A 22,974-nucleotide genomic window follows, 5' to 3' on the forward strand; every position below is an offset into this window, starting at 1 on the left:
TTCAGTAAAGTATCTCACTTTTGAATTACTGACAAAAAAAATAAGCCTTCTTCTTTCAAGACAAATCTACATAAAAAAGAGGTGTGAAGTGCACTTTCTAGTTGGATGATGATCCCTGCTTTCTTGAAACCTTTCTAGAAATATGGACAATTGCCACAGATTTACCAAGTCTTGACAGACAGATGCCTGTATATTGTAACAGGACAAAGCTAATGTTGAAGGGTCACAGAAAAAAAGGCAATGCTGTCTGCTGAACTATTGGTAGGGTTTATGTTGTATTTGGTTGGTTTGGTGGGGTTTTTTGTTTTGGTTTGGGTTTTTTTCTGTGGGTTTTTTTTTTAATAGCTAAAAGAGAAAATATCTAAAAATTAGTCACTGGAGGAAAAGGTGTAAGTTGAAGAAGAGAACAAGTGTTCCTGCCTGGAGTTGGAGACATTCCCAGGCAGTGAATAGGTAAGCTTGCTGATAGTGCTTCATGCTCTCCTCCAGAGCCTGGGGTCTGCACAGACGATGACTATAAATAGTGCACTTAAAAAGTAGCACTTACTTAAATCACTTTTTTTATATCTTAACACATAGCACTTGAATTTCAATGCAATACTTCTGAAGATGTGCAGAGTTTTTACTAGAACCACACTAATGAATCAAACTCTGGTAAACTGAATCATCTCTGTAGTGACCTGTGACAGGACCCAAGGGAATGGCCTGGAGTTGTGTCAGGGGAGATTTAGGTTGGATATTAGAAAAAGGTTCTTCACCTAGAGGGTGGTTGAGCACTGGAACAGCTCCCCAGGGCAGTGGTCACAGCACCAAGCCTGGCAGAGTTCAAGAAATGTTTGGACAAAGCTCTCAGGCACAGGGTGTGACTCTTGGGGTGTCCTGTGCAGGACCAGGAGTTGTACTCGATGATCTTTGTGGGTCACTTCCAACTCAGCACATTGAATTATGCTGTGATCTTTTTAACTGACAGTTTCTATTTGGTTTTGGCTCACTGAGTGATTAGCTGGCTGCTCACAGGTTGTATTTCTGGTCTTGAACGTTTCTCCTGTCTCTGCATGCACATGAGTCTTTCATGTCATCACTTCCGATATTTATTTACATTGATATTAGAGAAAATGGATGTTTATTTTACAGTCAGTTGGAGATTTATGTTGTTTGATCTTTCTCAGGTTTTCTTTATTTGACTTTGTATGTTTGCAAAATTGTAGCTACAGCTGTTTAAAACAACACTGTCCCTGCAACAAAACAGAAAGTGTTCCTGAGGAACAGGATTGTGTATAGTCTAGATTGGATCTTTCTTATTCAGTTATTAGATTAGCTGCTCTTGCTTTGCAAAAAGTATGAGAACAGCCTTATGAACCACTTGTGTTATGGAGTGTATATCTTATCACATTGGCCATCTGAAGACACTTTGGATAGGTGCTTACTGACCACAGTCTTTTTTTATGGTGTACAGAAACAGCAGCAATTAACTCCACAGGAAAACCTTCCCTAGTTCCAGGTGAGTAATAGCAGGTATTTTCTGATGAATCAGGTGTCACCTGGGACTGAAGAAGCACTGAGTGTGAGATCTGAGTGAGTCATTTCCTTGGACTCTCAAGGTTTGTCTTACCACTAGTTCAGTGTGGTAAGCAGCTAACTTGAGATGACTATTTCTGAAGTATAGGAACATGTTAAATTACTGATATATGGGTAAAATGTAACATTTTAGCTGTATGCCTTGCATATGAAATCACCAATATGTGGTAGAAAGTGACCACATAATTTTACAGATATTTGGAAGCACATTGGTCAGATTGCACATCTGACATCTGACATATCCACATCTGCATGTTACAGTCTGGGCTGCATTAGATTGTAAGTGTGCTCCAGAGGAGGGCACCAACATCTGCAGGTGTTAGTGCAGTTGGTGTAACAAACTAGCTGGTGGCTTGCTAGCCAGAACTTAGATGTCAGGCTCTGAGTGGCAGCCTATAAATTGTCTGGAAGCCCCAGTGTGATCAGATGTTCTGACTGAGTTTTCAATAGGTGCTTATTAAAGTGCAATTATCTCACAACTGCATAAATATTCTGGTGTTTTTGCTGCTGACTGAAACAATGCATTCTGTTTTCTTGTAGCTTTAGAGGACCTTCATATACTTATTCTGGAGCAACTAATGAAATTGGTGTCTGCCATTCATTAACATCCAGCTCTTCAGGATTTGTTGTTATTGCTGTTTTCTCCCTCACAGTGGTCCATACAATTCGAATGCTAATTTAGACATTTTAAACATAGGCTGAACAGTTGCCTGAAAATAAAAAATTAAAATGTCATCTCTCTGGGCATGTTTGTGTAAACAATTGGGTTTGTTGTACTTTTTTCCAAAACATTTTGCATTTCAGACTTTGCTATTCCCTTCTGAGATGGGAAAGTTCACCTGTTCAATATGTAGGTTAGTATTTCAGCATGCAACTTCATACTTGTGTTACAATGGTCCGTTTTTCTTCTAATATTGGTGCAGTTGTAACTCTGCACAGTAGTTTTTTTGAGAGTGCCTCTGTGCTGGCTTAAAGCATGGAGGGAAGCATTGTTCTCATGTTTATTTTCAGAAAATGTGGTGGGTTGACCCTGGCTGGACTCCCGGTGCCCACCAAAGCTGCTCTATCACGTGTTTAGTGCATGTGAACGTTGTGAAAGAGAAATGGTCATGCCAGTAAGGGTTCTGCTCCTCTGTTCCTGATAAAGGGTGTAGAAGTCAAAGCAAGCAGTGAATGGGAGAAGTTTCTATTTGTGTTGTGAGAATTTGAGGGATTTGTGCTCTATTGCTGCAGAATTTCTTCCTTGTTGTTGGAGTGGATTCTTTTTGGTTAGACTTTTTGGCTTACTCCTGACTTGTGTTGTACTGCTTTAGTGTTAATTAGGTGCACTGAGTTATTTATTTCATGACAGTCTTTCTGGTTCGGTTTAGACAGTTTCTTGAAAAATGACTGACAGAATATTTCTGAAATCAGTTAATCTTTAGATTTTGCATTTTGTGGTTGTTAAGGTAACTAGGAAAAAGGAGGAAGGGATCCTCATTGTGCTTTCTTCAGATGTCTCAAGCAAAACTGTAAATTAATTTTAATAGATGTTTTGAAGTTGCTTTCATAAAAATATCCAGGTAAGTATTGCATACATTTCAGTGTATATTCTTTGTCTCTTAGGAAATATCTCTTAGGATATTTCTCTGTGTTCTAGTGAGTTGTTTTACTTATGTACCATTGACAGCTATCTATTAGATAGCAGTTGATTTATGCTTGAAAAACTTACAGTGGCCTGGTAAAAAAAGTCAGCCTGATTTGGGCCTGTACTTCGACATCAAGTGAACAAATTCATGGGAAGGAGTTGTGACTTTCTGAAGAGGTAGCTGTTCCTGCCAGATGATTTTAATGTCAAAGTTTAGCATTTAGCATTCTCTTGCTTCATGGTGGTTGGCTTGTGTGAGAATTGAAGTTACTGAGAATTTATGAGCAAGGTCTATCTCTTAAAATGATCTATAAAAAATATTTGCAAAGGTGACTAATACTTCTGAGAAACTTCTTGCTATATCTTTGGTGAGGTATGGAAAGGGGAGGTAACTTCTGGTCTTTAAGCATGTTGAGAAACAGACTCCTTGAGGAGCTTTAATATGGTTCTAAAAACTTACATATACTTCACAATGGCCCCTCTTCCTGTCTTTTTATATCCAAGGCCATTACGTAAGGTGCAACTACATTTCTGTTCATTCTGTCTTTCCCTCTCACATATTTCCTCTTTCATGAGAGAGATTTCAGTCCATGGTGTTGTGGTGAGGCTGGTGGGCCTTGTGAAATCCATGGATTGTTAGCCCCTACTGCTGCTCTTCCACGTGGGCACTCTTGATTCTGGAATCAGTTCAGGTTCAGGGGGAACCTGAGACCTGAGGTAAGGGTTGTATGGCTCTGGGTCTAGGGAACAAGGGCACAGGAGCCAAGGTTTTCTCCCTGATGCTCCGAGTGAGGGTGTAGGGCTTGAAAAGAAGTTAGTGGATCCTGAAGGTCAACAACTGGTTGCACAGCTGTTGTTGAAAATAGGCATTTGGCTTTTCCAGCCATGGAGACATTCTCTGACGGTCAAGGATTGATCAGAAGAGATTGAATCTACCTGACCAAATCAGGCAAAAGTGACCAAATCAGGCCTGCCAACAGGCTGGCCAAGCTGATGAGGAAATATTTAAACTAGGAAAAAAAAGGGGGAGAGAGATGACAACCCACAGACAAGGGAGGAAGTGATGGAATGGGTTGGCAAACAAAGGGCACAGAGTGATGAAGACAAGAAGTATCTTGGGAAAACTGTACAGGGCTGAAGGCAGAGGTTGGTTCCATGAACTATCAAGGAAATACCAAGTTTTGCCTAGTGTCTTAACATTCCTGGTGTGTTTGCATTAGACTGAAAGTTTTGATAAAACTTAGTATCTAATGTTAGTAGCAATTTTTTTTTAGTCTTCTTTTCCTTTTTTTCCTTTTTTCTCTTTTTTTAAAATATAGTCTTAGAGTGAGGAACTGTTTTTGAAACAGTAGTATATTGATAAAGTGATACTTGATAATATGATCAATGTCTTTCCTTCTCTTCACATAGCGTATGCTTGATGTTTTTTAAAAATGTACCTAAGTGGGAGTTAAAAGATGTCATACCAGTTTTACAATTATACAAACTGTTTTGTGCCTTTATCGGTTTCCTTTAACTAAAAAAAAACAAACCTTGCTTCCATGCCAATTGTATTACATAACTCTTATCTGAAGAGAAATCTTTGTTTATGTTTTGTAAAGGATAGTCCTGTTGATTATTTTGTAAATACTCACCCTGTAAGTTTTGATGTTTGAAAATACTTTCTTCTAAGTGGTGTTTGTGCATTTATTTACACCATGCAGAGGACCTATGCACATTCTGGGAGCATGGAGCAATAAAACTCATTTTCTTTCAAGATCATGCATTTAACATAATCCTATTTAAATCAAACAGGGAAATGAAAAAGCAATTTGCTGTCTTGGGTGGATAGGTGGGTATATGCACAGGAAGGCCTCATTTTCTATGGTGGCAGGGTCACAGCAGCTTCCCCCTTAACCAAGTGTTACACAGCAAACCTTCTTTTCCCATACTGACTGGAGTGAGGCAGGAGCTCTGTGGTGGATTGGACCCAAGGGCTGGTTTGGTTCCATTTTCTCCCTCTCTCCCCCCTCATTTACTAAGATGGATTATTTTTAGCCCCCTTGTCCAATTCCTTGAGGGCCCAAAACATGTTTGGAGCAGCCCAGCTTGTAGGGATGGCCCAGAGGGAGGACACATGCCTTGGAGGTGGGACAAGGTTGGGACCTTGGCAGGAGTGCACACTAATGAGGAGCTGAAATGTCTGGGTCCAAAAACCTTGCCACTTTAGAAAAGCAAAAGTGTCTTTTTCTCAACAACCCACCACCCCCCAAAAACCTAAGCCTCTTTTGTACAGTTTAAGAAACATCTGTTATTTTCCTTCTATTACAATTCAGAAATTGATCAGTACTGTGGTCAGAATTGTCTCTGAATCTACAAATCTTGTAGGTAAATGTAATGTATTTTAGTATCAGGCAGCTTGTGTTTTATTAGCTTTGACCTAGAAATACACTTTATGAGGCTACAGACTGCAAAGGGACCTATAGCAGTATCAGTGTGTTGAAAAAATCCCGTCTAAAATTAACTGCTTGATGTTAAATTTAGTTTTCTTTTGGTTCTTGGCACATAAAAGTAATTTTGCTTTTAAAATGCTGGAAATGTCTTGGTAGTTTTTAGATAGTTGAAGGGATGTAATTTTGAATGTAAAGTGCTTTTTACATAGCACCTTTTGAGCTTTTTTTCCCCTCATGGGCTAGAGACTTGGAAGTGAAAATTAAACTCAAGAAGTTGAAAGTTCATTTTTGTTTCGGAGTGTGCTTCATACTTATTAAGCTCAAAGGGGATTTGAATTAGTCTCTTGTATTTCTTGCCTACTGTGAGCAGAACAGTGAAAAAGTGTTTTAAAGTTGTTTACTGTTTTTAGCTTCTTTTTGTAATCTCAGAGAAAGCACTAGAAAGATATTTTTATTATTCAAGAAAGCCAGTCTGCAACTGTGTTGAGGAAATGACCCAGACACATATTCTGTGTAATTATTTTGTACACTGAAGGACTGGTTCATGCACGTAATGGAATCAGGAATAAAATACCAGAAGCGAAAATCTGGCTTCCCTGCAGTCTGGTTTGCTGCTGGGGAACTGGGCAGAGCTAAACCTGTCATGTTAGGTGCTGAGATCCTGCTGTGCATATTTATTTGGCACAGTTGTGCTTCAGCTCTTTTTACCCCCCACAGTCACATGTTCCCCTTCGCTCCTGCAGGCTGGTGGAGTCAAAAATTTATGTTGACAAGGGAAACCTCATGTGTTTTCTCTTAACAACAGTAACACTGGCTGCAGACTCAGGATATCAGCTGTGTTGGGGTTTTGTCAAAAATACCAGTCCACTCTCAGCTGGAGTGCTGCAAAGGCCAGAAGATTTTCCCACCTGGGGGCCAAGAAAAGATATCTTGTTGGTAATGCAGCAGAAAGGTTTATCTCTAACAGTCTTTTACTGTTCTTAGGTTTGATGCTTTTACAGTGAATATTTCTGAGATGCTCTATAATAGCTTTCATTTTACAATATATTTCACTCAAAATATTTTCAAGATAATGGTAGAGGGTAAATTAAGATTTAGCTGTTTTTTTAAAAAAATATTTTTATTTTTTGCTTACTTAAGACACTCTAAGTATCTTCTTGTTTCACTCACTTAAGACACTTTATCTTCTTGTTCCTGGGTTAGTTTCTGTGTGGCCCTGCTGAGCCACTGCCTTGTGCTCCCCACAGACAGCTGTCATCTCTTCCTGTGGATAAAAGGTACATATCAACAGGTTTACTGCCACAGTCAGTCCTCTACAGGCCCCTGAGGAGGATTCAAGGCTGAGGATTTCTAATTATGTGGCAATAATTTTGGTTTTTATTCATGGCAAGCTGCCGAACTCAGACCTGGGATATGAGAAGTTCAATGTATGAGGTTGAAAGGCATTTTTTACCTGAAAAAAGCCCAAAATATTTGTAATCTTCTCTTCCTGGCTGATGGGTTGTTATTTTGCGCTATTTTTAAAATGGCTTTGTTTGGTTTTTCCCCCATGTTAACTATTGTGCATCATTCTGTACCTAGCTGCTAGTTTTTGCATCTCTGGTGTGCTTTTACAATAGATGGAGTAGTCAGATGCTTAGTATATTTTTCTGGTGCACTGGATAGATATATGAATTCAGATTTTCTCAATGTGCTAGAATATAGAACTGCTCTCATTAGCTATGAAGAAAACAGGATTGCTGTTGTACACTTTTTTATTAGAACCCATCAAAAAGATTTCAAGTGGTGACATTTGAAAATTACCAAGTCTGCTGAGGCCAGACACTGACATTGTTCAATGGATTTATGAATCTTTTAAGGAGGTACACTGAGAGTTGAGGCTGCAGCATCAACATTGAGTTTATGGCTTAAACCACATCCTTTTCTTGAAAAAATAAAGAGAGTGAAATATTTGCACTTATTCATCATGTGGCTAAAATAAGTGCTTAAAGGAAAGTAAATTTGCACTCAGTCTAGATGAGATAAAGATAATGAGTGGGCTGTGAAGGCATTGATATTAATAGCTGTCACTTTTCAGACTATTCTGGAAATCACCTTGAACACCTTTTGTAAAAGGGACGTGCTCGTGTGCTTGATGTCTGAAGTATTATTTTTTATTTTGTCCGTTGAGTGTTGTTATTGGTTCCTCCCTGATTTGTCAGGTCAAGAGCTGCATCCATCAATGTCCCTGCCAGATGCTGTTTGCAGTGGAACCACAGAAAACCTGCCTGGGTTCAAAGCAGGTAGCACATGTTCTTTAATAACATTAGTTCCAGGTCAGGTGTTCTGGAGGCTGTTGAACCTCACTGTGTCCCCAGGTGTGGGTGAAGGTCCTTGTATTGATCTTCACAGCTCCATATCATGTTGCTGCTGCACTGCTTGTGCAGCTGGTGTTTTCTCTGCTCTTTAGGACCAGGGTGGGATTGGCAGAGGAAATAGCAAGTCACAGCCCTGTCTGTACTTGTCTGAATTTTATGTGATTCACATCCGGGTTTCCTGTGTATGGTTTCAGGGTTAATGTGCACAGAGTGAAAGACACTTGAAATTGAAAATATTGACCCAGAGCATGTTTCTGTGTCTTAACTTGTTTTCCAAATTCCTTGCTGTTTTATGAGGATTCTTGATTCTGGCAGTATTTTAGAGTACCTACAAAGCAAAAGGTCACTCACAAAGCTTTTCCTCTCCCTCTGCTCTGATGCACAGGGTACCTGAGATCATTTTTTTCAGTTCACAGCATTAATGAAAAAGTCTTGAATCTTGAATGGGGTTGTCTGACCTGTTTTTTATTTAGTTTTGTTTCCCAAATGAATGCTGTCATTTTAACAGCTTGCTCCCAACTGCCATTAGCCTCTGACAGTTGTATGGACACAGTAATGTAATCCATTTTCTTCCTATTGCATGCTTGAAAGTCCCTCCTCAACACGGGGGAATACTGTATGGACTAGTAAAAGCTGACTAGTAGCACACTGCAGGTCCATAAGTTGTCTTTATCTGTTACATTCTGAGCTGAAGAGACATCAGGTATACAATATGAAAACCCTAATGTGGTTAGGAACATTTAAAGGTGAGCTATTCTGTGTATTAACCCAATTTGTAAGAATATAGAGCACAGTGCTAATATCACCAAAGTCATGGGTTCAATCTCAGTATGGGCCATTCACTTAAGGGTTGGACTCAGTGATCCTTGTGGTCGCTCTCAACTCAGAATATTCTGTGAAATCTGTGAAACACCACAAGCAGAAGTAGTTTTTAAATGCCTCTCATAACAGAAGGGAAGCACATAGCAAAATAGCGTGGAACTGTAACGCAGAATGTAGCAAATTTGTGAGTTGGAGTTCAGTGTTTTTTACTTCAACCCCTTGGTATTTTAAAGTTTTAAAACAGACTGAGTTAGTTTCTTCAAAGACCTGGATAATGCATTTGAGGCATCTCAGACCTTTTTCAAAGTGCCTTGGTCTGCCTTGGGGGTTAGTAATGAGAATCCTTTTGTTTGCAACTTCTTTTGAAGTTCTCCTTTGGTGACAGCAGCAGTACACTGCACTGTTGAAGCTGAGAGGAACAGAAAATTGTCCTTGGAAAACTCTAGCCCTCTCTTTTCCTACCACCCTGTCATTTTTTTTCGTATACCTTAAATAAGATTTTGACACATGCACAAGAGAGTAAAAATAATTACATACAGAATTTTGTAGAAACTATGACATAGGGGATATTCTGAGCATTGGATTTGAGAAACTGAATGTAAAGAATCTGTAGAAATGAAAATTAAACTGAGAAAACAAGATAGAATAGAAAGCTGGAGATTGTGATCAGCTTGATGTTTAGAAGAGTTATTTTATTTAACTGAAAATTAATGGTAAAATTTGAATCCTTTTCTTGGTTGGTTAGGACTGAAGAATGAACTGATGTAGGAGTTCCTGGAATGTTTTCAAGAGCTTGGAGCCGTATAGCTAGCATGAGCCCAGCTTCAGTCTGGTGTAACCTTGTTCTGAGTGATGGCAGTAGCCTTGTTTGAGGAGTACAAATGTGCCCAGTATGATGTTGTTAAAATTGACTATTCACCTTGGGTGCAAAAGGCCTGGTGCTTGCTGGTATGTGTGAGTTTCTGTACAAATGGAAAGGCCTTCGGGAAATCTCCTCATTTTAAATGGTCAAAATCAAAAATATGTTTGAACATACTTGTCAATGCAAGTCTAGGAGATCTCTGCTCACCTGAAGAGGGCCAGCTGCCATTCCATGAATTCCTGCTGCTAATAAGTGTTGTCCACAGCATCTCATCTGTTTGTGTTTAGCTGTATGTGTAGAAATTCCTCCCAATGAACAGGATAATTTTGATACTCTGATAAGAAAAACAAGGAGTTTCTCCAGCTTTTAGGACAACAACATTGTTAATCTGGGGATGCAGAATACAAATATTACCATAAAATTATGGTTCTTAAGATTGACTTACATACTGCCCTGCTGATTGCAGCAGTATTTGGTATTTAGAGAAACATCTGTGCATTTGACAGACTTACTGATACTTGTCTCTCAGTCCTGTTACTGCCACAATTTTGAAGGGGCACATATTCATGTTTAAAGAATTATCTTATTTTTTCCTCATGGAATTCTGTGGAAAATCAGTTAGCTTTGAGAAGAGACAATGTATAGATTGTCCTGAAGGTATACTATAGCCTGAACATCATACATATATTTTATGAATATTAAATGAAAGGTGTCCTTGCATGGTAGAATTCAGGGGAATATCATTGCAGAAGTGGAAAATCAGGAATGTTTTGCAGAGTTCTTCAGCTGAGTCTGGAGCAATATGATTTACTGCTATGGACATGGTTTAGATTATCCAGATTGTTATTGCCTGCAACAACTTACTCTTTTTCTGTTATTTTGAAATGAAGGTTTATTGGAAAAATCTGAGTTTATCCACTAGAAACTCTTGTCTGTCTTTTGAGGTGGTGTCTGTTGTTTATCTCAGTTTTGTAGATGTAGCATCGGGAAAGAATCCAGTGTTTAACCATGAACCATCTTGTCTGCTGCTGTGGAGGGAAAGTAATGTGCTGTGGACAGGAATTAATGACAGAAGGAACTGGAGAAATGTCTGTGCTGTCAAAGCAGCTGCTCTTGCATTCATGGTCTGTGTTGTCTTGCTGCAGTTAGAACTTTTGATGCCTATGTAGCACTTTTCCAAAAATAAAGGAAGTTTTAGCTCTTTTCAGTAGTGCCATTGGAATGGAGTTAAGCATGCTAGATAAGTATATAATAAGAAAAAGGAGTAGATTGTAAAAGGCAGCAATGAAAGCACAGACAAAATGAATCTATGCTTCATATTGGATTTCTTTTATTCTCATTGAGATATAACACTTTCTTGAATAATTGTTTGATTTCTGATGAGAAGTTTTAATTTTTCTGTGGTTTTGTCATTTAGAAAACAAATTCATTGAGTAACAGCTTTGTGGTTAAAGGAAAAGAAACAAGCCCTTCCTCAGCTGTATGCAAAAACGGCAAGGTAGATAAAAAGCTGGCTTGAATACTCTAGAGTACAACTTTCCATTTCCAAGGCCTATGATTCCTTGAGGACTTAGCTGCTTCTGTAAATGTAATATGCCTCACTGCACTTTTTAACGTGGCCTGGCAATGTAGTACATGCAGAATACAGCTCACTGTAACTCAGGATTTCTTTATATTTTCCATGTAAGTAAAGATCATCTAAGTGGGCACTGACAGCAGCAAAATACAAGTAGCCTCTTTTTGCACTAGTGGGAAAAATATTTTTGCCAAAATATAGCCAAAATATTTTTGATATTGCTGTTCATTTGCTGCAAATATTTTAATAGCTACTAGTTATTTGTATATTCACCTATCAAAAATTTAAAATGTTGTGTAATATAGAGACTGTGGTGTGCACATGGTAAATAATGGGAAAACAGGTGAACTGAGGTATAAGGGACCAGGGGACTAACTACAGTGGAAAGTTGGGCAAAAAATATCTTATCAAACTGAGGGAGATTATAATGCAATTCTAATTTTTATCAGGTCTGAATCAAGAGCAGCTGTATATGTACATATTCACATATATAGAGCTGCAGTATATATGCACATCTTATTTTGAAACTGCTTTATGAAATAATAGAAGTGGTTCTAGTCTGTCATCAGCTCTTATGATGCAGTAGATGCTGCTGTGCTGCTTGGGTATTTTATGGTATTTTGGAAGATGAGTGGTCAAGGAGATGCTTTCTGGGGGAGACAGCTTTTGTGAGTTTAGGCCTATATGATATTTATTTCTTGCTAAAATCAGGTATTACCTACTCTCCTGGGAACTGATACTGTAAAATAAATCCATTTTCCCTATCACTTTTGAAATGGCATTGAATTTTACATTGAAAATTGCATTGAAAATTGTATGAACTCAGCCTGAGAGAGCTAGGTAGAATTACATTTACTCTGTGATGTACAAAAGGCCTTTATTTTATAACCAGCCACAAGCCCACTCTAACTGTAGGTTAGAGTACACAGCTCAGGCAGTGTAAGGGAATGTGTTTTCACTTTTTCTCTTCATTGATTGGAAGGATGGAGGCAGTTAAGGATTTTTAGAAAAAAGAATCAAGCAGCAATTGACTGAGTCTTGACTGTTTTTCAATACAGCTTAGTTTGGAGCATCTGGATCATTGATTGTTCTCTTGCAGTGATATGTCTTGTATTGGTTTTGTAAATATTATATGTGCCAGCAATAATGCATTGGGTAGATTCTTTTGTTCAAAAATTAAAGCAAAATAAATATTTTGAAAGTTTGCATTTTGGTTAAGAAGGCATGCCAAGCGGAATTATATCCAACCAAATACTGTCATGTTTTAGGCTGACACATCACACAATTTTTCTGTCAACATCTTGGAGCTGGCATCTGTCAACACCAACATTGTGACTTATGCAGGGACCAGACAGCACAGCTGCTGTGTAGTTCTTTCCAGTCATTTAACTCAAACCAAAATGTCTCAGGGTTCAGTCTCTCTAACTTCCCTGTGCAAAACCCATTTTTCAAAGTAAGGGATGGAAACATCTCCCAAGTAAGAGGTTGCAGTGACAGCTCATTTCACAGTCACAGCTATGTCCAGCTGGGTAGTGTTTTGTTGCTGCTGCTCTTGATGTCTTGCAGCAGGTTACAGACTTTCAGCTGTTCCCCAATGGGAATAAGCATGAGGAACAGCAATCCCTCTCCTCCTGCACCACCAGCTTTACCATAAACTAAATATGCTGAAATACAATTAAAGGTGGAGCTAATAAGCACTTCCTTTACAAAGCCTAGAGCAATAGCTCTGATCATGAGTTTAGCTGTCCCCTTCATTTGGGAAAGCCCTGAACTTGGTTTTATCAACTAAATATATTAATTTTGTCTCATACCTGATGACACAATTTTTTGTGTCTTTTTTCCCCCCTTTGGGATTGACTTACCCTGCTTTAGCAGAGATCATCTTCTGCTTTTTTTCTTAGTTAAATGCTGTTCTCCATCTCTCAGTGCAACAGAGATGTAGCTGATTTCCTGCTCACTATAGAACAACTAAAATACAATGGAGAACCCAAGTACAATTTGCAGCTTACTTAATCAGTGGCAGGGGATGCAGGTGGTTCTGTGAACCAGTACAGATGCTGTGGACCTTGGCATGTGTCCTTTGTGTGGACAGAATGCATGGCAGACTGGGTGGCTCCACAGCTGACAGATGGACAGGACTTTAGTTATTTGTGCTGACCATGAAGTTGTTTACCCAAGCAAGCTGTCTCCCAGTATAGGCACTACTGATTTCTCACTGGGTCCCTCCATCTTCCCAAGGGACACTAGTTAAGCCACACTGAGGTGAGCATCTGCTAAAACTGACTTCCCTCCTCAGCTCTGAGAGGTACAGAGCTGGTGGGTTTTCTGCATGGGATACATTCATGTTGGTGCCTTGAGGGAGTGCAGAATCCTTTCACTTTTGCTTTCCTTCCTGCTTCAGGAAGGACCTGCAGTGTTCCTCTGATATAGTTTCTCTGTCCCTGCTTTCCCCAGTTCTTGTCTGCTGCTGTGGGACACCAGTAGGCTTGCTAGGTCTATTTTCATTTCTTTCTGAAAAATCTTGCTATCCTGCTTCAAAGCTTCATGAGTTTATGTGCCTTAAGTTTGCACTCCTCTGTTCTATAGGGAGGCTAACAGACTTAATCTACCTGTCTTCTTATACCTTCCTTATTGTTATTAATAAGTAGAACTAAGAGAAATTTGGAAGTGTGCTATGTTTCTGAGAGCAGAGATGGTAATTTTCATGAACAGATTGTATAGCTGCATTTTCAAATATATGTCAGAGTTTAAAAACTGTATTTCTCCAAAAAGATGACACAAAGTCTTCTGAATAAGCATGTACTTGAATAGAGCAATATCAATCCTTTAAAAAACATAGGCATACATAATTTGTCTTTTATTCCTTCCTCAACTCTTAGTCAACTCTTTCCAGTAATATTTAATGTTGTATCAGTCATTTCATATCCATCATTCAACAGCTGACTGCTTATGCAGTTTACTGTCAGCATTGCTCCAAGCTTGTGTATACATTTCACTTGAGTACTAAAGTAAAACATTTTTAAAACATGAGTTGTTTTTTCTTTAGTAGCAATATAAATATTTAAGACTCAGTGTTTCACAGTTTCTGTTTTCCTCAGACTTTTCTAGCAAGGGAATGAAATGTTTTAACTTCTGCCAATTTAAGTGCTGAAGCTCTTGATTAATCTCTGCCCAGTCTAACACCAGGAAGCTAATTGGCAGATTTCTTTCAGAAATAGATAAGTACTTGTGCTTTAAACACTCAGGTACATGAATTGGTTAAAGACTTGAAGCTGGCTGCTCATAAGCTCTCTCTAGCTCACTTCCCTTTGCTCTGTAAGTAGAAATATTTGTGTTCTATCTTCTTATCTCTTGGTTCACTAAGTCAACATGGAATATGTCAATACAAATAAAATTAAATATGAAGAGGAAAGGTGGAAACTTATAATTCTGTAATGGTTTAAGATCTCTCTCTTGTTTAAATGTCTTTTTTAACTCTCCAATTTATGTAGTGTAGTCAGATTAAAACAGACTCAAAAAAATCAGGGTTTTCTGAGAGTATTTTTCCTTAATATTTTGCAAACCCACATATGTGTATAAGATAACAAAACCACCTGTGTTAATGATTCTGTATTCATTAAGAATGTAATTAAGAAGTTTGAAGAGTGTTTCTGTTTGAGAGCTATAAAAAAAGAACTAATCTCAGTAAATGTTTGTTTTACAGAATGCTGAAACCAAGGTGGAGGAAGCAGCTAAGGAGAGTCCGAAAGCAGCCAGACTAACACAGCAGTCTTCAGAGGATAATGAAGTATTTGGTGAGTTACTAGGACAAGTGGAAAATGTTATTTGATGTGTTAGTACAAAGAGAATTCCCACAAAATCCTAGTGATCTACTTAGTGTTGGTATACAGCATTTGAGTGCAGGCTGTACAGTTCCACAGAGACCTGGAAAGATGGAGGAAAGGACCAAGAAGAAAACATAGAGGGGTCAGCAGTCTAAAACAAATAATCTCTGAGGAGAAGGACAATTGAATCCAAGTGTTCAACAAAATTAAAGGTTCAGGCAGTAAGGGAAAATAAACTTTTCTCCATCCATAATGGAGAGGATAAGCAGTGGATGCTTAAAACTGCAAAGAGAAAGATGTGATCAAATGTCAGGACAATACTGAAACAAATACTGAAGCATTGTGATACATCATCTGGAAAGTGTGCACATTCATCATTGCAGGCCTTGAAAAACAGGTTAGACAAGTAACTGTCTAAACTGATGTAATCATCTTGTGCCAGAAGGATAGACTGGATGACCTTTGAGAATTCTTGGGAGGCCTAGATTTTAAATTAGCTTTTCTCGGTATTTTTCTGTAAATCCCATCTTTGCTCTCCACATGGGTTTTGTTGTTAGTTTTATTATTTGATCTAAAGTCCACATTTGGCCTTCTCTTCTGCATTAAGATTTGGAAAAGAGACAGGGAATCATAGAATCATTGGATAAACTGAGTTGAAAGGAGCCCATCGGGATCATTGAGTCTGACTCCTGGTCCTGCACAGGACACCCCAAGAGTCACACCATGTGCCCAAGAGTATTGTCCAGACACTTCTTGAACTCTCTCAGGCTTGGTGCTGTGAGTACTTCCCTGGTTCCACTGCCCAACCACCTGCTGGATGAAGAGCCTTTTCCTGATAAGGGAAACCTTATTATTACAACTTCAGGTTGATTTTATGCTAATAGAACTCCAAAAAAGAAGCAGCAGTCTAACATTAATGCAGGAGAGGTTAAGGTAAGGCTGGTCATGTGGTTGTTACTAAGGCTGACTAGCTTGAAAACTTTTAAATGAGTGAAATATTTTTGAATACAGTAAGGATCTTTCTTTTGTTCAAGGTACAAAAGGAATGGAGCATGGATAATTAGTCTTTCTTACTATACATAGAAACCGTTTAAACTGGTTTTGTTTAAAGTCATCTTTTCTCAGTGAGATAATGTAGTGTGATTGGCACATGAGCCTGAATTCCTGGTATGAATGTTTTCGATACTGATCATATAATTCCAGTTTCTGATGAATCCACAAGTGGACTTTAGAACTAGCTTTCAACTTTATTTAAGTGGATGCTGAGGCTATTACCTCATTTCCTCACCATTTACTCCACCAGTTCTTTGCAGTAGATCCAGTATTACTGGTTATAAAGCCCCGTGGCACGGTGTAATGTGCATCTCAAACTGTGTCCTTTCTCAGTGCAGATCTCTCCTTGTCTTTCTGTGAGAAGGATGGAGACAGCAAAGCAAGGAGATCTCCATCTGCCTCTTTCTACCAGCAAAATCTCAGGCACTTAAAACTCCTGTATATTCTGATCACTACCCCCATGTACCAGTGAGCTAATCCAGTAGATTGTCAAGCCTGTGGTCCATGTGGGAACTGTGAGTTTAAAGATGGGAATTAACCATGAAGTTGGTAGGTTTAAACTCACCATCCAGTGATCCATACCCTGGATCAACAAATCCTTTTAGCAAATGAAGAAAGTCACTGTGCAGTGTGCTATGTGGTCTTTAAAGCTAGTGATTTCCTAACAAATTGCTAAATATTTCCATGTTCCAAGTCTGTGAATTGAGCTGGTTATCTAAGACACTGATCAGCCTTTGATAACTTGACATAATGAGAAGGAAAATTTCTTTCCAACTCCAAAACCAGTCAGACTACAGTATCTTATATCAGCCCTCCTACCACTTTGCAAATGACAGTCTGGTTTGATTTTGGTTGGTTTTTTTGGTTTTTGTTTTGTTTTGTTTTGGTTTTTTTTTTTGTTTTTTTTTTTTTGTTTTGTTTTTAAGATTAGGTCAAAATGGGGGATGTGGGGAAGAAGAAGTACAGTGCAAATGGAGTCTGTAATCTTCTTTTACCATGGTCAAGTGAGGAAATCAAAGTGGACTGAAGGTGCAAATGAAACCACTGTAGTAAGAATCAGGGAGAACATTTTGACAGATACAAGTTTTATATGTCTTGAGAATGACACTGCTGTATATGCCTTTCCCTGCAGTTCTGGAAAGTTTCTTAAAATACTCTATTACATCTTATAAAGGATAAAGGATGAGCTTGAAACAGTTTTCCCTAGGTGAGTTATTTGTTGTTCTGTGACTTAAATGATTACAGACCCTGCTCAGTTATTCTCCCTCTGGCTTGATCTATTTCAAGCTATCCCTCATTTCTTTCTTCTTTCTTTTTCCCCAGTGATGCTAATTATACCAAGCATCAAGTATGCACCAATAGTTGGTTAATTTATAGCTCCAGCTTTGACTAGAATCCCTCTTCTGAAGAATTTTTAATAACCTCCAGTCTCTTTGAGCAGGTGCTTTGAGCTCAGTCTTTCCTTTTCACGGGGATCACAATCTTCTGTGACTTATTTATTTTCCCCGGAGATCTCTTTCCCCAGCTTTCTCTGGACAATGCCACCCCCTGCAGAAAGGTTAGCACAGGCAGCAGAGGAGCCTGGCGCAGCCACTGAGCCTCCTTCAGAAGAGGGACACAGCTCTTGAGCTTTGCCTGCCTTTTGTGCCCTGGTGCGCAGCCGGCGCTGGGAGGAGCCGTGTCCCCAGCAGCGGTGGCTGTCCCTCCTCGCTAAGCCAGCCGGTGGCAGCAGCTGCCAGCCCCTGCCAGCCACCGGGGCGCCTGGACTGCCAGGGCCGAGGCTCTTCAGCAAAGGGGACAGAAATCTCTTGGTTTGTGCTTGTCTCTCCACTCTCCAAGGTTAGTGTTGGCATGAGCCAGGTGACAGTAATGACTTTCCAGGATCATGGAACTTTCTCTGCTGTGGATGGCGTGGAATAGATGCAGTTGCTAAGGACTGTTATACAGAAGATATCTGATGAAGCTGTACCCTTTGAATACAGCAGGGTTTTATTGAAAATACGTCCTTTCAGAGTGAGTGTGGTTTCTGCAGTCCCTATCAGCTGGGTTCAATTTTGGAGGCAAACACGTTATTATTGATTGCCAATATCACGACTGTAAGGAGCCAAGTGTATGGCTCTCTTTCAAGTCTCCTAGACCTGGTAGCATTTTTTGTAGATACAAGCAAGGTTTGATCCACTGCTATAAAGGACCACTGTTGAACACACATAAATGTCTCATTTTTCCTGTTGTTCTTCTCTATATGGGTTGGATTTGGGAATTACCATTCCAGAAGGCTTTTTTGCATTTCTCTTTAATATTTATTTTTATACTGGGGTGTATATGGAATGACCTTGCCAACAATGAAGCCACATTGTACCAGCTGTATTATGAGACAAACAAGTAATTCAGGTGTGTCTTGTGTTTCAGAGAGCTAATTCTCAAATGCAATGAACTTTTTATACAGGAGGATGGAGTAGAGAAATGGAGCAGAAGGGTAAGGGTATGGTAGAGAGAAGACATCACAGTGATGGCATTTGTGACTATGAAATTCTGAATTGACAAGAGTTAGTTTTGTTTGCCCTTTGAAAGGATTTTCTTGTGGTACCCAACAGAGTTCTGTTGTCTGCTATATACTGAATATGCATCTGTGATGTGGAGCTAGAATGTCTTGCTTGCTGCAAACTTCTGTTGAACTTGCACGTAGCCAACATGGTCTCTGTGCAATTAGTATGTAGTCAAAAAATGATTGTGAATTACGTCTCAGTCCAAGGGAGGGAAGAAAATTCCTGGGCATGGTGCTATGCATTTAAGGAAATGGATCAGGAGGTGACTCTTTGCCTTACTTCCAGAGATTATTTTTGGCAGTTTATTTGATCCCATGCTACTCTACAACAGTCTGGCAGAAGCAGGGGGGAAAACTGCCATTCATTTTGACCACTGGGAAAATTGGTCTTTCCTTTGGTGCAACCCCATATTGCATTAACCTGGAAAATGACAAATGCAGATTTTTAATTATACTTTGGACATTTTTGTTTCCATACGGTTGAACTACCATAAAATTATAAGCAAGACTTCTCCTTGGGGAAATTGTTATATATTGACAGTATATTCTCCTTTCTGATAGCAATGAAAGTCAAAGTGTGCTTACTTTTCCTGATAGAATCATAGAATATTTTCAGTTGGAAGGGACCTTTGGAGGTCATCTGGTCCTAACTCCCTACCATGGGCAGAGATATCTTGAACTAAATTAGGTTGTTCAGGACCCTGTCCAACCTGACCTTGACTGTTTCTAGGGATGGGGTATCCACCACCTCTGTGAGCAACCTGCTCCAGTGTTCTACAACCCTCAGTGTAAAAAACATCATCCTTGTGAAGATACAGTAAGACTTGATCTTCTCAAACAGGAAAGTTTCCTTTCTATTTAATAGATTGGGTCTAAAATTGTATGCAGATGTGGCCATTTTTCTTCTGGCTTAGAGCTTTCCAGGCATCCATGCTGTGTGCCTGGAGTTGTACTGTGAGGTGTTCGGTTTTTGTTGTTGTTAGGGTTTGGTGTTGGGGTTTTGTGCTTTGGTTATTTGTTGTTGGTGGGGGGTTTTTGGTTTCTTTGGGGTTTGTTTGCTTGTTTTTGTTTGTTTTCTTGCTATTGTTTTGTTCTTGTTTGTTTGTTCTTTGGGATTTTTAAGAAAAAGAGGTGACATGAACACTTTTTTTTTCCCCTCTAAAAGGAGAAATCCTACTGTAGAGGTTTTTCAGCACCTTCTGCCATTCTGCTGTTTCAAATTGCAGTTCTGTGTACGTCCTGAGGTATCTTGTTGTGTGCAGAGCTCAGAGATACAGCAAGAAAATGTACATTCAGCATAATTCTACAGCAACCCTGACTCACCCCAATTCTTGCTTATGCTGATGCCTGCTGCTGTGTCCCACACAGAATGTCCTGTGGGGAGCTGTGTAAACCCACACAGGCTGAAGAGCTTCTCTCTCCATGAGACTTTCATCTGTAGCAGTTTGACTGATGTAGTCATGCTCACTGTGGGTCTGCCTTAACACAGTCCCATTCCATCCAAACCTGGGAATTTTTGGATGCTGTGTATGGAATGCCAGTTTGGGTTTTTTGGTTGGTTTTTTTTTTTTCCTTTTTTTAGCTGAGGATTTTTTGATGGTTTATAAAGTTTGTCTTAGTAAATAAGAGAATTTGTGCTCTGCTCTTACAGAATATACTTACAGAGGTGGGAATATATATTATTTTAAGTTACATCTGTGTGGAATTCACTTGCGCTAGAAAAATCTAGTACCCATATTTGGTTTTTGAGCCTTGCTTAAAAAGGGGAGTGGGCAGAATGTGAAGGGAGGAGCTGGAAGGCACAGTGCCTTTATCAGGAGGTGATGCAGTCCTGTCAGGAGCTGGCTAAAAGCTGAGGGTTATTGCAGTTCAGTGACCTTACTGGGAAGCTGCTTTCGTTGTAAACACAATCAGTTGTGGAACACAATCTATGACTTTAATGCAAAATAATGGCAAGCTTATACAAAAAGAAATCAATCTGGTGAGACGGCAAATGGTCCTAAAATAGGTGTTATTACCATGGTGCAGTTATTTCCTATTGCCTGAGAGGCAAATGGGGGAATTCAGTGTCCTGTCCTTTTTCATTATAAGTTAAGTACTGATTCTAGTTTTCCAGCTATCCACATATTTCCACTTTCCTTAACCTTCTTTCTCTTTCCCAGTTTTCTTGCAAGACTTGGCCTGTCTGCTTTCATCCAGACACCACTGGTTTATCAAAATTACAGTAGCAAGCCTGGATTAGCTTTCTGAGGTGGAAATAATAGATTTACATTTTAACAAATAAAGTTCTAGCTATTTTTTGTGCAGTTGTTGTGTCTCAGCGGTACAGCTCACAACTTTCTCTTTTTGGTGTGGTATTTTATGCCCACTTGCAGATCTTTTTTTCAGGGTAAGGGCTGAAACTTGTGTATCTTATATATCATGAAGTGGTTTTTTGCAAGCTATATGTAGTTTACATGTGGACAAGAGAAGCTGAAGACTGGAGAGCTGCTGTGGTGGAAAGAGACCTGTAAGAGTCCAGAGGGAGCTGCTGGCCAGCTGGTGGGATATTTTGTTATTTTAAAGTCTGAAGCTTTTTATAAAGCACAGATATTTGTAATTTCTACACTAGTTCTGTGGTTGGTTTGGTTGTGGTTCATTTTTGTGGAGTTTCTTTATTTAACAGTAGCATTCAAACATTATTTATTTCTGGGCAGCAATCTGTTGCTTTAAATGGCATCATCTTAATTAGTAATTCTTGGACATCTAATTAGTTGATATGCCATTAATTAATGTAGTGTTCTACAGTAGCATCAACTAAATCTTTAAGATTACTTTTAGCATGCTACTGATGTTTGCTGCAAAATTAGTGCACAGGCACTTAAGGGCATTTTAACAATTCCAATTTGGTACGAATTTTCTTTTTTATTTCTTGTGTGTACCACATGCAAGCAACATGCACAACAGAGGTCTGGGTTTTTCTAATATCATAGGAGCTGGATTTGTTACTTGGGTCAATAGCATAGGCGTGGAGCTGAGATAGCAATGCCTGCTGTATTTTTAGCAGTGGTGGGCTGTGCTCGCTGTAATTAATCAGCACATTAACAATAAATGACTTATTCATTATTTTAATGCTTGCTGTACAGTGTACAGGATCTGGTGATTTTTTTCCCCCCCTTGTTTTTTCAGTAAGAGTAAGTCTATATGCAAGATGGGGGGAAGGACAATAGCATTCACCATCCTATTGTTATCCAGAACAAGCATTGTAAGCCATTGTAAAAGTGAGGATGGCTAAGGGTGGTCTAATGTCACATGGTACTGGGTGATGATAAGAGGCTTTTGGCTAATTAGTTAGCCATGAAACAAGCTACTCCTTTCCCAGTGTATTTTGTCATCTTTGTCCTGTTAGCAGGCTGCAGCCCAAGAGAGTATTCTGTCTGCACAGAAGTCCTTAGTGTTCTCTGTCACTGATTCTTATGTACCATCCAGTTGGGTTAAAGCAGGATTTTATCTGTAAATGAATTAAAAGTGCTTCTGAAAGATCCTTATTTTGGGGAAAGGAGCTGAAATGTTGCTGTTGTCCCATTTCCAACTTTGTTGAGGCTGAATAACCACTCAGTTCTGGTTTGAGTGAAACAAGAAACAGAATAGTTCTCTGTGGGCCAACCACTCTTCTGCCGGGTTGGCTGAAACAGATGTTGTCATTAAAGTTTAATTACAACATGACTCACTTTTTAATGCAGTGGCTAGAAGAGAACTAGAAAGAGTTTTTGTACCATACGTTAGGAGAATACGAAAAAAGCAGTTAAGATTGATAATACTTCTGTGTCTTTAAAAAAATAAATAATACGAAAGCCATCAGCTTTGGCTTCCTGCATAATAGAGATGATGGAATTTCATTATGTAGTTCCTGGACAAAATCCTTAGTACCTGATGTGAGCGAGAGTACTGTCCTATTGCAAAAATTGTATAAAAGCAGTGGATTCTCCTCAGGCTTTAAGCAGTCAGTTACCCTGGTTAGAAAGAGGCACTTTGCTGATGGTCTGGACCCCATCATTACCTCTGGTTGTGTGTCAGGCCTCCATTAGGCTGCCCATAGCACACATCATGAAAGACATGTCCCAACCCAGATTCTTTCTTACCTGAATGCAGAAGACAAAAACCAGGGGGAAAAAAGTGACTACAGAGGTAAACATCTTGCCCTCATAAATATGGTAGGTCAGTGCTAAGTTGATGCTTCCCATGCAGTGTGCTGTTGAACAGGTGAAATTCCAGTTCCTTGCCAGGAGTGGATGGGCCTAAGAAATGCTGGGTTGGAT

General features: G+C 39.2%; 1 protein-coding gene across 5 annotated transcripts in view; it reads left to right on the forward strand.

Annotated features, from left to right (window-relative positions):
• MBP (myelin basic protein) overlaps positions 1–22,974 on the forward strand; it is a 112,794-nt gene that overhangs the window by 41,612 nt on the left and 48,208 nt on the right. For all 5 annotated transcript variants that reach the window (XM_085052414.1, XM_085052413.1, XM_085052415.1 and 2 more), the window contains exon 3: positions 14,958–15,048. In XM_085052414.1, coding sequence (XP_084908540.1) covers positions 14,958–15,048 — 91 coding nt within the window. The remainder of the gene's footprint in view (positions 1–14,957; positions 15,049–22,974) is intronic.

Source organism: Lichenostomus cassidix, chromosome 2, assembly GCF_008360975.1.
Source record: "Lichenostomus cassidix isolate B80296 chromosome 2, HeHo_3.0, whole genome shotgun sequence".
NCBI lineage: Eukaryota > Metazoa > Chordata > Aves > Passeriformes > Meliphagidae > Lichenostomus > Lichenostomus cassidix.